Source organism: Octodon degus, unplaced genomic scaffold (genome assembly GCF_000260255.1).
Source record: "Octodon degus isolate 3935 unplaced genomic scaffold, OctDeg1.0 scaffold00200, whole genome shotgun sequence".
Lineage (NCBI taxonomy): Eukaryota > Metazoa > Chordata > Mammalia > Rodentia > Octodontidae > Octodon > Octodon degus.
In genome coordinates, this window is record NW_004524776.1 from 3,298,900 (window position 1) to 3,313,203 (window position 14,304).

General features: G+C 49.8%; 1 protein-coding gene across 4 annotated transcripts in view; it reads right to left on the reverse strand.

Annotated features, from left to right (window-relative positions):
• Positions 1-14,304, reverse strand: part of Abcc1 (ATP binding cassette subfamily C member 1) — a 137,348-nt gene that overhangs the window by 19,683 nt on the left and 103,361 nt on the right. For 2 of the 4 annotated variants that reach the window (XM_023704670.1, XM_023704668.1), the window contains 3 exons: positions 14,022-14,202; positions 7,281-7,310; positions 4,717-4,807 (listed from right to left, as the gene is read on the reverse strand). In XM_023704670.1, the coding sequence (XP_023560438.1) occupies positions 4,717-4,807; positions 7,281-7,310; positions 14,022-14,202 (302 nt within the window). The remainder of the gene's footprint in view (positions 1-4,716; positions 4,808-7,280; positions 7,311-14,021; positions 14,203-14,304) is intronic. The other 2 variants (XM_023704671.1, XM_023704669.1) reach the window with 1 other exon arrangement.

Sequence of the window (14,304 nt, forward strand, 5' to 3'; positions counted from 1 at the left end):
ATATATATATATATGGTCTACAAGGTCTCACTGCATAGGTCATACTCTCAGTGATCCTCCTGTTTTCAGCCTCCCAAGCTCTGGGATTACAGGCACGTGCTACCACGCCCAGTCTCATCTCTGGCTCAGCGTGCCCCAGGGAGGAGCTGCCACAGCGCACTCAGGACCGACTCCCAGTCACTGCACTCAGCCTAAGCAGGCACTTGAGTCCACTGAGCTACCTGGCTGGCCCTTTCCAGAAACAGTCTGATAGACTCTGTATACCTTCCACCCAGCCTCACCCGCTTCTCATACTTTGACCCCATTTGCTTTGCCACTTAAGCATATGTATCTTTCCCTTGTATACAAATACATCAATTTCTGAATCCTGGGTCATTTTATTTTCCATGTGAAAATAAGTTTAACATTAAGGCCCCCAAACATATAGATGAAATATACTGACCCCCCTCAAGTAACACATAGTAACTGCTATGGTTTGAACATAGCATGTCCCTTGTTAACATGCAATTTAATCCACATGTGACATTCACAGGTGGGCCACGTGAGGCCCTGACAACGAACTAGGGTTTGCCCTCAGGAATGTGCTCCTCTCTTCATGGGATTGACAGGGAATTTCAAGAATGGATCTGCTGTGAAAGCCAGGGGCTAGGTCTCCAGCACTCCTGGTCTCTCCTACCTGATGCCTTTTGCTGCCCATGAACTCTGCTGGTCGGAACATCATCACTGACATGGTGGCACTTTCTGGGAGTCTGAGGGGGAAGGACTCAAAGTTTGAGCCCAACCTGGGCAATTTTTTTTTTTTTTTTTAGGGCTGGGGATGTGGCTCAGTTTAGAGGCCCTAGGTTCCCTCCCCAGTACAGCCAAAAGAAGACAAAAACAAAAAAAGGCCATTATTAGATATAGCCTTTTGATCTTGGCCCAGAACTGTGTGGGTGATAAGCGGGCAAGGAAGTCCCAGAGGTTACTGGAGAAAGCCATGCTCCTTTGCCTGGCCTCTGTAATGTTCATAACTAGCAGGCAAAAGAAACCTCTTTTTTTTTAAATTTTGTTTTATTTATTTATTTACTTATTTATTTTTTTGGCAGAACTGGGGATTGAACTCATGCCCTTGCGCTTGCCAGGGAAGCACTAATTCCACTGAGCCATCTCCCCGGCAAGAAACCTCTGCCTTAACAAACCGTCTTAGTCTGTGGTATTGTGATTAAAGAAGAGATGACAGTAGCGTTTGGTCTTATTTCCCTTAACTCTAACTCATTAGATAGCTCCTGATAACACAGAAAAAAATTAAAAACAAAATAAAAAATTTACCTTCCCCCCCCCTTTCCTTAACCTTAAACTCAGTTTTTAAGTTGGTATGTTCTCTTCTTATACTTTTGTACTTTACCACCCAGGTGCACATCTATAAGGATATATGCATTTAATATGCAAGCCAAGAATTTCACATTTTTCCCCTTGGTTAAGAAACCTCATTCAGAGCAGGCGCATCAGAGTTCCTCTGAGGGAGCGGTGAGTGGCAGTGAGAGCAGGGGGTCCTGTGTGACTCCCCACTGTGCTGCAGCCCCTTGTCACCTCAAGCCCCCCACGGTTGGCATAGGAGCCCCTCAGGTCCTGTCTAATTCCAAAGCCCTCCAGTTTCACGGGCTCCTTTTATAAAGACTCCCTTGGACCCCCTTAACACAGGCACAACAGTCCCCCATGACTGCTGGCCTGGGGCTCACGAAAATGTAACAGGGGAGACTGCAGGCCCTCGGGGAAATGGAGTCAGGTCCACAGGACGACAGACTTAGCTCTGGCCATGGTGTCTGTGGTGACAGTTCTTTCCGTGCTTCTCCAATAAAGCTGAGGAATGCAGCTATTTATGAGAGATTACAAAGGCCAGGCAAAACAGCACAGTTTTCTCCAGTCACCTCTATGACTCCCTCGGCCTGCTTATCACCCACACGCCATCACAAGGACCTGGGGCAGGGGTCCTGTGTGACTCCCCACTGTGCTGCAGCCCTAAGCTGGGCCCCCGAGAACATTTCCTGAAGCCAGATAAGCCTTCAGCACCTCCCCACTTCACATCAGGTCCCAAGAGGTATCTTTCCTCACCCAGAAGTCTGCTTAGAGGTCTCTGGCTGAGGTAAAGGGAGTGCAGAAGGGGTCCCCAGTGCAAAGGCAAGAGCCAATGCTCAGGGAGCAGCAAAGAGAAGGGCCACTCTGCAGCTGCCAGCAGAAGGATCCAGAATCCAGACAGGGAACTGGAGCTTCCTGCTGCATGATCTTAGAAGTTTACACTCCTGGGACAGAAGACCAGGAGCCCTACATGCTGCCAGGGGTCTCCCACTAGAGACAATAATACCAGCAAAGGCAATACCTTCCAGGTGCCCACTCTATGCCAGGCACTGTGCCAGTCCATCATGTATACTCTCTGTTGACTCCAAAACACCCTCAGGTCCACAGTTCTCTCTCCCACACATGGAGACAGATATGTTTGCTCTGACTTTGTCCACTTGACAAAGAGAGGGTGGCTAAGGTAGTGAAGGTGACATAACTCCACAGATCTAAGGAAGCCCTGTAATCACACATGTGGAGACTTCTGCAGTGAAAGGCAAGAATAGCTCTGCCACCTGCAGAAAACAAGGGTTTCCATGGCTGCAGGTCAGTTTAGATTCTGCCAAGAAATAAGTGTGCTGCACTCATTCTCTACCAAATGAGTTTCCTACAAGCCTCCTGTCTTCAGAGCTCATGGGGTTTTAGAACTGCAGACCAAGGGCTATGTCACTGTACACACTTAGCAGACAAGCCTGGCCACCACCTTGGCTACAGGTGTATGAGAGATCTTGAAGCAGGGGCCCCAATATGCTGCACCTAAACTCCCAACTGCCAGAAACTGTAAGACAAGAGGCTGTTGAGCTGTGGCCCTGTGTTACATAAGAGATAACTGATCCAGCCAGAGCCCTGTGCTCCTCCCAGGCCCTCCCCACTGAGACTCCCTCTAGCAAGTTCTTGCTATCACCTGTCCCTACATCCCAGAGCAACAGCTAGGTGTGGACCATGGAAGTGACCACTCCCACTGCATGCTCTGTACATGCTAGCCACGAGCTCCATAGGTACCTGGTCATCACCTGGACTGGTGCATCAGTGGGACAGGCAACATTTCCGCCTGTCCCCTAAGGCAGTGCTGAGCCCAGGAGGGAAGCAAAGACACTGTTCTTTTTTTAAAATATATTATCTATTTTTATTGTTAAATCTGTTGCTCGGATTAACAGATATAGTTATGTAAGATTGAATATATGAAAAAAAAGATTGAACATATGAGTAAATATTACCACTTGCTTTCTTTTAAAAAATTTTTTAAATTCTTTTTTCTCTTGCTTTTTCATTTTATTATTTATTTTAATTAAGAAATAAATATGAATGAGACAATTTCAAAGCTGATTAATAGGACAGTTTCGATAATCAATACATTGTACATTGTTATCTTCTCAGTGGTTATCCATAGTACTAGAAGCAGACAGGATATCCTGTCCAAACACTATTAGTACACCTCTTTCTTCTCATTGAATTAAGCGAAAGTAGCTGTATATCTATCCTATTTTGTATATATAAATATGCTCTTTCCTTTGTATCTCCCCTTTTTTTTTGTCTTAAGACACTGTTCTGTGTTTTTTTGTCTTAAGACACCGTGCTTTGTCAGCACAACCGTTGGTGCACATCTTCCCAGCCGTGGAATCATCCACTTGAGGAAGGTGGAACTCAAGGCTGTCCCAGCTGAGTGCTTGTGAGTCCTGGCGGTGCCTGCACTTGTCACACACACCGTACTGCATCTACCCCACTACAAGCCCATCTGCTAGGTATTACCATAAACCCCATTTAACAGATGAGAAAACTGAGACACAGGGCTCTGCAACAAAGCATATGCGATGCCACTGCTCCAATCACCCAGTCACTTTACCAGAAACAACCTGTTTAGAGCAGTGGAGTCTAGAACTCAGAGCTGGGTATGAATTCGAGCTCAGCTTCTCTCAAGCTGGGTGAGCTGTGGGCAGCTCTCAGTTTGTTCACCTATGAAATGGAAAGATGACAGCAACTACCTCTAGCTCAAAGGCCATGCAGGTCCTGGCTCCTCACGGTGGATAAGACAGAACAGCCACTATTAATGTGGCTATTCAGATTTTTTTTTTTTTAACATTGACAATTAAACTCAGAGCCTTATGAATGGCAGGCAAGCACTCTACCAGCAAGCCATATCTTCAGTGTCCCCCAGTCTTTTGAGGCAGGGTCTCACTAAGTTGTCAGGCTGGCCTGGAGACTGCAATTCTTCTGCCTTCATGTCTACCTAGGATTACAGGCCTGGGCCGCCATCCCCCACTTATTCTGCCTATTCTGCATCAGACACTGCTTTGCAAAACTTGACCACTGCAGGCCCCTGTGAATGACCTGAGCAGAGACCCACACCAGGATGGGAACTTGAGGGTCGGGAGTGGGGACAGAGGGCGCAATTGTGAGACCTGTGAGTTGTGCCATCTGACACATGCAGCACCACCTTGCACTGTGGGCCTCTGCCAAGGGAGGTCCCTGAGGACCTGTAGGGGAGCACAGAGGGCCCTGGGAAGCTGAGCACTTGCTGGGTAGTTGGGTAAGGTGCTGGCACCCTCCCCACCGCTCCAGGTGAGAAGGGTAAAGACACTGGTCTCAGAGAACCGTCAACACGGCCGCCCTCACTGCGCTCACCTCTGAAGCTGCTTCCCGGAGGCATCCGTCACCAGCATGCCATTCTCCATTTGCTTTGCTTCCTTTCCTGGACCACTGAGGCCTGTCAGCCCTGGCAGGAGAGAGATGACGGACACAGTTGGTGTTTTAAGAGCTGAGCAAGGCCAAAACAAAGACAAGAAAACCACCACATTGGGAAAGGATGGCTTTGTGAGGCCACAGACAGGCTCTTAATCCTCAGCTGCAGCAGGGTTTCTCAGGGCTGGGATGGCCCCAGGCAAGAGTACATGGGCAGAAGGTCCTGGGCTTGGGCAGGTGCCCTGCACTGAACTGAGGAGTAAAATCTAGCCTTGCTGATAGGTGAATCTAGCCAATGGGATGGGATGCAAAGGACCACACAGAGCCCTCTGGCTGTCAACTACCTCAGACCAAACCAAAATACAAACCAACCAGTCTGACAAGGGCAGTAGCCAGGGAGGAGAAGCCACTGCAATGTAGGGGTTACCCTTCTGGTGGACAAACCTTAGGGCCCAGGTTAAGGCCGAGTCCCCAGCAACAAGAAGGTATCTCATTATGTAAACTGAAAAGGCCCCAGTGGAGCACCTGGACAGGCCCCAGTCCTGGAAGAATCTCCAGAACAGCAGCCAGGATGCTGGTCAACAGCTTTTAGGACACAGTTGGTGTTTTAAGAGCTGAGCAAGGCCAAAACCAAAGACAAGAAAACCACCACCTCGGGAAAGGACGAGGAGCCTGTCTGTGGCCTCACAACCAGTGCCGCGCTGGGTGGAATCCATTAGCTCCTCCCATCCACAGGACTTGCGGGGGTAGGGGGAGCAGGGAGGTGTCACAACTACTACGCCTGCTCTGCACTGACTTCCTCCTCTTCTGATGCCAGGAGAGGGACAAGCACAGCACAAAGCAGCAGATGGCTGCCCTCAGAGGAGACCAGGAAAGAAGTTATGCATGGGATACACATGCTGCCAGCAGCACGGTACAGGGCCACCCTGGGAACACACAGTTCATGCAGAATGCAGAAAGCCAGGCTCTGAGGGGACAGCCACAGGGAGCCTCAGCCAATGCTGGACATGAAGAGGGAGCTAGGGATGGTTCCTGAGATGGGGCAGGTGCCCTACACCAGGATTCTCAATCGTGGCCCAGCATGAATCCTTAAGAGCGAGGACTCTTCATAAATGCAAACATGCCCCGCGTCCAGGCCTGGGCTCCCACAGTGACTGAGCTAGATCAGTCAGGCAACGGGGCAAAGCCAGGTAGCCAGAACTCTGGGAGCTGTCTTCTCACTTCTGAGCATCTCAGGGAAACAGGAAACCTCTGTAATCCTCAACCTGCCTATCTGCAAGATAGAACAGCAACAGATCCCACCCTCATAGGCAGGGGTTTGGAACAGGACTGTGCGTGGCACCAGGCACAGCCAGTGCTCTGCGAGAGAGAGACTGGTTTTGATACTACATGTACTTGTAGTGTGATCTGCTTTAAACATTCCTTGTGTGTGAGCATCTCTCCTTCTTAAGCCACAAAACCAAGGCAGCCCATCCTCCAGGAAGGAAGAGTGACAGCAAGCAGGACTTCCCACGCACTTGCATACGTTCAGTACTGACACATGCATGGCCCTGGGAGCCAGGTGTGGCTGTGAGTGTGGCATGCTTCAGAGACATGCTCTGCCCTGCTTGGCTGGCCTGGGCCACCCCTCTGCAAGCCTTGGCCTTCCCTTCCCTGCTCATCTCTCCTGCAACCACTGGCTCTCAACAGGAACTGCTCAGCGGCTTCCTGGGCTGCCTCACCTTTGTTCAAAGGCTGTTCCAGCCAGGGCTCAAGAAGACTCAACTCTGCCAGGGGTTTGTGGATCTCAAGGGAGAGACAGCAACAAACTGGCTTACTGCTCTGCCACCACCTCAAGTGGTCACTGTCGCCTTCTTCCCCCACCCAGGCAGGCTGCCCTATGGGTCCCAGGCTGCCCTGGCCAAGTATGGCCCTGCCTAAGTGCCCTGGGCTCTGCCTTGTATCAATGCCCAAAGGATCATGATGATCCTACTGGCCCATCCTCAAGACTCTATGCAGATTCCCAGACTTTCCAATTCCTGACTTTGGCCATTTTTGCATAAGGTGGCAGAAGTCAGCCTCTTACCTGCAAAATGTCCTTGGCCTGGACCCTCATCCCTCCACCACTGGTACAGGAGCAGCAGGGACAGCCCAGCCAGCCTGGACTCTGCTGGACAGCACCCCTACCTCGCCTCCGCCACCACTCACCCTGCTTTGTCCTGGCCTGAGCATGTTTTAATCATGCTTAGAAACACTTGTGTGCCTGTCATCAGCCACAGTGGGCTGTGTGCCACGCCCTATGCAATGCAGTCTGTGACTCCAAGACAGTAAGCTTAGCCAAGGCCCAGGCGACACGCCAGAGCTAGGGACACACAAAATGTATGCCCAGTACCGACCGCAATGCTAGGAGGTGAAAATGCACAGACCTTCAAGCTCCCCTGCCAGGCATGCAATGGCAACCCTGGTCCATCTACAGCCTCCACCTACGGTCCACTAGCACAGCCAATTGCAACCCAGGCACTACTGACCTTCCTCTTCCTTGTCCACCACTTTGCCGCCTGGGGAGTCACAAGATCCAAGAAGGTGTTAAGAATCCAGCGAATGCCTTTTCCCATGCTTCCCTCAACATCCAGAGGGAATGAATGGATCATCCCACAAGGGGGAGGGGCCAGCACCATGACATTGATGGACCTGCTCTATTTGTGCCTCCCAAACACATGGCCTTGCTCCAAAATACCTGTCTTTAAACATCAAAAGAGCTAGATGCTGCGCTGTGCTGCTGCATGCCTGTGATCGCAGTACTTGGGAGCTGAGATAGGAGGACTGGGAGGCCAAGGCCAGCCTTCACTGTTTATTAAGACCTTGTCTCAGAAAAAAAAAAAATAAGGCTATAAAAGTAAGACTGCAGAACAACTTCCATCTTTTTTTATCTATTTTCATGGCAGCAGAGGGAAGAAAAGAATTGCAGTGGAGAGCAGGGAAAGAAAGCTGTGAAGCTGGGAGGCAGCGCAGGCCTCAGCTCCAGGCACAGCCTTGGCTGTTGGAGGACAGACATAGAAACTTACACTGAGACAGTTACACAAAGACCCCAGAAAAGGAGAAGAGAATGTCCCTGGGCTCCGATATCATCCAGGGCCCTCCCAGGATGGGATGCAGCCCTTTTCTGGGCTCTCATAGGCCTGGAGACTTCCTATATCACTACATGTACCACCCAGATGTCCTCTGTTATTAGTCTTCCTTTGTTCCTAAGACTGTAGACCGATTCTCTCTTTCTTTCTTTTTTGGAACTAGGGATTGAACTCAGGCCCTTGCGCTTGCCAGGGAAGTGCTTGTTCTACTGAGCCATCTCCCCGGCCTCTGTAGACTAATTCTTACCGCTATTCTCGGCACCTGGACATGCACTGAACAACTCGGGCGCAGCACTGACCCACAGTGGCACTGACTCACAGTGGCCCTGCACCACACAGGAGGCCCTCTGTGCACACCCCCGAGGGGCAGATGGACAGGCTGACAGCTGAACAGCCAGTGAGCAAGCAGAACCGAGCTCCACGGCCACAAGGGCATCGGTGCAGCCACATCAGTAACCCCCTGCAGTCTGTATCTACATAGCTGCTTCTAGTCTGGTTCCCAGGGAAACTGGCAAAATCAACCCATCCCCAGCCTTTTTTATTTTGAGGCAGGGTCTCAAAAAGTTATTCAATTGTCCAGGCAAGGCTCAAAGTAGTGCTGGGATCACAGGCCTGTATCACCAGGCTTGGCTAACAGTTCATAAAGGGAATATCCCAAATGATCAAGGTGTAATCCACTCACTCACTTATTTAAGGCCTCATGGTGAGTGTCTAGTTGGTCTGGGCACTATTCTCCCTCCTGAGGAGACAGGCAGCCATGGACTGAGAGAACAAGTAAACAAGCCAGCAGACGCTGGATTTACTGCCAGGAAGTGGTAAGTTCAACAAAGAACAGAAAGCAGGGTAACAGGTGGCAGGTCTCTGGTGCCCTCAAGCCACGTCTGTCCCCACTCTGAGTCCCAGAAGTGCAGCATGGGCCAGGCCAAGCCGCGAGTGCTCGCTCACAGCAATACCTCAGAGGCTGTTTATGCCAACGCTGCCTTCGCTAGGGAAGGGTATGGACCTCGGCCAGGCTGGGGCCAGCAGGCTGGCCTCCGTTGGGAGAAGAATTCAACTCACTGTTGTGTAGGTGACACCTTGTTTTTGACCAAAAATGGAAGTGCTGGTTGTACCATCCAAGCTCACACGCAAGCTACAGCTGTGAAAGTTCCTGTTCCTCAAAAGTGGACAAAATGCAGGCCCTGCAGAGGGCTGACGGGACTGTGCAGCTCTTTTGCTGCAAGGGGGCTCTAAGGCTGCTAGGTGGGGTCCATAGCACTTTCAGTGAAGGGGAAGAAAGAAATCCAGGGAGTGGGTAAGGCTGAACTGTCACTGGTATTTTCCACCTCCCCACTAGCCCGACTTCTCCAGGGCTTTCCCCTGCCGAGGTCCAGGCCATTCTGTGCAGCTCCCCCCTTCTTCCCGCAACCTGCTGGCTCCATTGTTCTGTTGTAGAGGGGCAGGAATGGGGCACCCCACGAGCACTGCCAGGTGCTACCCAGAAGATATTTGTAGAAACCCCCAAACCAGTGATAGCAGCAAAAAACACCACAAGTGGTCAAAACTCAAAAGGCACTCCTGCTCCCCGTGGGAAATCCCTAACCTGGGTTTTACATTCCTAAGAAGCAATGCATCTCAGTGCTGGGACACCTGCTGGGCACATGGCCTGCACCAGAGAAGAAAAAAAGAAGAAAGCAATCAGCTGTGGCGGTACAGGCCTGTGACCCCTGCACTCAGCAGGCCAAGGCCAGGGCAGGAGAACTGAAAGTCTGAGGCAAGCCCAGGCAACTGGGCAACTTTGTGAGACTCTTTTCAAAATAAAAATTAAAAGGACCATGAATGTGAAAGCCCTGGGTTTGCTCCGTAGGGCCATAAAACAAACAAAAACAAAAAAAACCCTCAAAGCTTAAAATAAATTTGCTTCTCATATATGTGGTTTAACAAACCAACCTGTGGCTGGGGGGATAGCTCAATGGCATAAGCACCTGAAGGGCAAGCACAAGGTCTCAAGTTCAATCCCTGAGACTGTAAACAAAAAAATACAACAAAGACAACCCAATTTGTGTACGTCTCCTTGCCATCCTAAATAAGCAGTAAATAATAAAAAATAAGGAATAAACAGATTTCCTAGAAACCAGTATAGCAACAGGCTTGCCTCTCCCCTGTGACATCACACTGAGAAAGAATCACTGCCAACCAACCTGCCTTTAGCCTGGCGTTGGACCTCAAGAAGCCAACAAGGAAGACGCTTCCCCTTTAGGAGGGGCCAGAAGTGCAGCTGCACAGATCCAAGGTCTCTGGTTGGAGCTGGCCGAGCGTGAGCAAGACGAGGCCTGCGCACCACGACTTCCAGATGGGCCCCCTCCAGGAAGTGGAGAAGGGGCCACCTGGTGTAAGGCCCAAAGGCTAAGGATGCAGCATCTTACTTGGCCGGAGATGAAGTGGCTGACTTGGGGAAGTGATCCCACAGAGACGCTAGGGCGGTAGGTGGTGTCTCATCGCCAAACTAAGTGCCAGCATGCACAGAAAATAATAAAGAAACGGGCCACTTCTAACGCTCTGCACAAACTGCTTTGGATATCTAGCAGCTGGGAAGAGGGGAGAGAGTTTAAGGATGCTCCTCGATCACTGGATGGAAAGAGGGCTAAGGACAGAGACACCAGCTGAGAAACAGAGACCAGACCAGACCAGACCAACGGACTGCCAGCCCGACGACCGACCATCCCGGAAAAAAGATTCTATGGAACTCATATCCCTCAATTTAGAAGACAAAGCATACTGGGGTTATGAGCCAGCAGAGCTGCAGTACCATCGAATAGGCTAGATATAAGGCAGAACTTCCCACCAAAGGGCATGAATGTGTAGAAACTCATTCCAACTAAAAACATTAAAAGCTAAGGGAATGTCAGTTACCATGCACAGCAAGAACCAATAAATAAAACCAAACAAAAACCTCACAAGTACAACTTTTTCCTCTAAACACACAAGACTCTGGAAAAAGCCTGCGATAAAATGTCACATATGGTCAAGTCCTTTTATACAAAAGGTGCAGGCTAAGCTAATCGAGAGAGAGAGAGAGAGAGAGAGAGAGAGAGAGAGAGAGAGAGAGAGAGAGAGAGAGAAAATGAGAGAGAGAATGAGAATGAATGAAAATAGATAACTGGTTTGTAGGGATCCACTGGTCTCTCAGTGTGATCCACTGTACCCGGGGAGAAACAGTGGCAGGAATCAGGAAAAGATAGCCCAGAAGAAAAGAGCTGGGCCAGGTGGTGGCCTGTCTGCTGGGTTGGCAAGAGGACCCCCAGAACAACAGTGAGGGCCTTTATTTATACCTTTACAAGGCTGCAAGACACAAGATTGCCTAGTGACTAGGAACCCACAATGTTCATGCAGGATGTTTTTCTCAAAACTTGACTGCTTTGGCTTCATCCTGCCCTCCCACGCACGATCAATTTCCAGCCTCACGGGCTCCCAACACTGGCTGCCTAGGACTTGCAGGCTGGCAAAAAATGAGTGACTGCTAATAGTTATGGGGTTTTCTCTGTCAGTGAGATGAAAAAGACTGAATGTGGTAATGGCCACTGGATTAAGTGACTTTAAGCAGTCAAACTATATGGTACATCAATTCTATCACAAAAAATCACCTATTAAAAACTACTAAGAGACAGGACCTGCCATACCGGCCCCACCCCTGGGGCGCGCTGAGATGACAATTGAGACTGGGCATAGTGGTGCGTGCCTGTAATCCCAGCTCTTGGGAGGCTGTAAACAGGCGGATCACTAAGGGTCCAATCTAGTAGTGAGACCCTGAACACCCTGTAGACCCTTCCCTAAAAACAATAAAAATAAAAATAAATAAATAAATAACCTACTAAGAGAGCTGGCCTAGTGACACTGCCTTGTGATGCCAGCAGTCTGTAAGGCTGAAGGAGTTAGATGATAGGTTCATCCAACTCAGCCTGGGTAGTTTAGCAAGACCATGTCTTAAAAACTACAACACAGCTGAGGATGTAGCTCAGGGGAAGGGCTCTGTGATCAATCCCCAGGGCAGTATCAATAAAACAAACAAACAAACAAAACCACAGCACAGCAACTCTGTTATCCGCAGATAAATGAGACCCAAACTGGGGTCCAACCTGTCAGCAGCTGGTGGATGCCCTCAGGGTACTCTCCTCTTTTTCACTTAGTGGCTCCCCACAAGTTTAGACCAACGTCTTAATGTGGGGCTGCCCTCATCAGCCCCAGCTCCTGTCCACCTGCTCTGGCCACACCAGGGTCCTGTAGGTTTCTTACACAAATGGAGATCACATTGGTTCCAAGGCCTCTGTGCCTGCTGTCCCCTAAATCCAGAACACTTTTCAGGAGCTTCTCCTATCTGGATCATTCCCATACCTGTCACCTCTCTACATGGACTTCCATCCTGTCTGAGTTGCCAGCCTGCCACCCACACCAGTTTGACCAGTTACCTGATGCTTTTTTTTCTTCTTCACAATGCTTAATACTACCTGAAACCATCTTTATGTGATTTGCTTTTTGTCTTTCCCTCTAGCCCCTAAGGATAGGGCTTTGTGTCTTGTTTTTTAAAATGTATTTAGTGCAGGGTCTACAGGGTCTCACTACACAGATTGGATTTGTAGTGATCCTTCTGTTTATAGCCTCTGAAGCACTGGGATTGCAGGCGGGCACCACCACACCCAGTCTGGGCTTTGTGTCTCAATCACTACTGACTCTCCAAAACCTCGAACCTTGAACAGTACTGTTTCAGGTCAACTCGGAGCCCCTAAAATTCACATTAAAGCCCTCACCTCCAGCAACTCAGAATGTGACAGTATATAGAACTGGGATCATTGTAGATGTAGCAGTGGCGATCAAAATACACGGTGAATGTTTACATTAAAATGCGATTCTAGTAGAAGGAACACTGTCATTAATCCTCATGAAAATGCTCTCACTTCAGAGAAACAGTTCAGCATTCTTGCTACTTTCTGAGCAGTTCTGGAAGTCCTTTTTTGTGTCTTTATGAGACATGATTAAAAAAGTATGGTGAATGCTACTGCCAAGTGCCATCCAATGTCAAGGCAAGATCGTAAAAAAATTACAGAACATCCTTATCACCTTATTCCCTGAATCTGGCACCTGCAAAATTTGGCTTTTCCCCAAAGTCAAAATGACCATAAAAGGGAAGTGTTTCAATTCGATTCACTACATCAAACCAGGCACTACAGTGCAACTAAAGACACTCACAAGAGAGGCTCAGAGATTGGCGAGAATGACGGGCCCCAAGACGAAAAGCATGGCCATGTGGGACACAGAGACAGTATCAGCTGACATCTGTTCTGTCCATGTCACTATGGGCCACACCTCTCAGACAGGAGGTGAGCAGAGGAATCTCTGAGATGCCAGTGTGAACCAACTGATGAGAGAGACGGATTCTTGGATGTCCACCCTGCCCAGAAGTCTGAAAAGGTGCCCTGGACTACTGCACTTTCAGATGCCAGCCTGCAGGAGAAACCAAGGCAAGGGAGCTGAGAATGGGCAGGTCTGTTGTGGCCTACAGAGGCCAGGGACAGTCCTTCTCCCCAGGGCCTAACAGTAACAACTGGTGCGTGCAGAACACTCAGGAAGGACTGGGCACCTGCTGACCCACCACTCCATGCCAGGAGGTTGTTCCTGTCATACTGCCTTATCAGCAAGGACACAGGGTGAGGGGTCTGAAGGATAAGCCTTGTGTCACCAAAATTGTTACAGCAGTAGTTGGGATTTGAGCCAGTGGCCTAAGCATGTAGGTTCAATCTCACGCTTCATCTGTCCTGAGTATTTACCACGTCTTTGCCCTATCTTAGTCTCTGCACAAACTGAGGGATTATAATTACCATTGTCCCTGTTTTTACCATCAGGACCCCAAAGATCATGGACCCCAGGCTACTTTACAGAAAGACTGCCTCCCACTCTTAGGTCAGTTGAACTGAAGACTAGTGCTCTTGGGACCTAGCACATGGCCTTACGGTATGCGGTCCCCTCTCCATTCAGCTGGTTCTCAGCCAGGCCCTGAGGCATCTGACCTGCTCCCACCCTGATGCCTGCATGAGCCTCCTTCTCAGAGTAGTCAATGGGAACCTCCAAGAGGCAGTGTGGTCTCCAGTCAGCACCCCGCAGCCTTACCATCATCCTCTGAGGACTCCTGCTCGGCACTGGCATACGTGCGCAAGAACTCGGCAAATGCCCCGTCCCGGTCCAGTAGCTCCTGGTAAGAGCCCATCTCTGAGATCTTGCCACCAGTCATGACGATGATCACATCCACCTGCGGCAAGTAGCTGATGCCATGTGTAACCAAGATCCGAGTCTGCAGGGAAAAGCAGGCCCCCTGTTATGGGAGCTCACCGGATGGGACAGCCTGACTTGGCATGCTGACGGCTAAGGGAGGCATCGCCAGGCCACCGGCAGC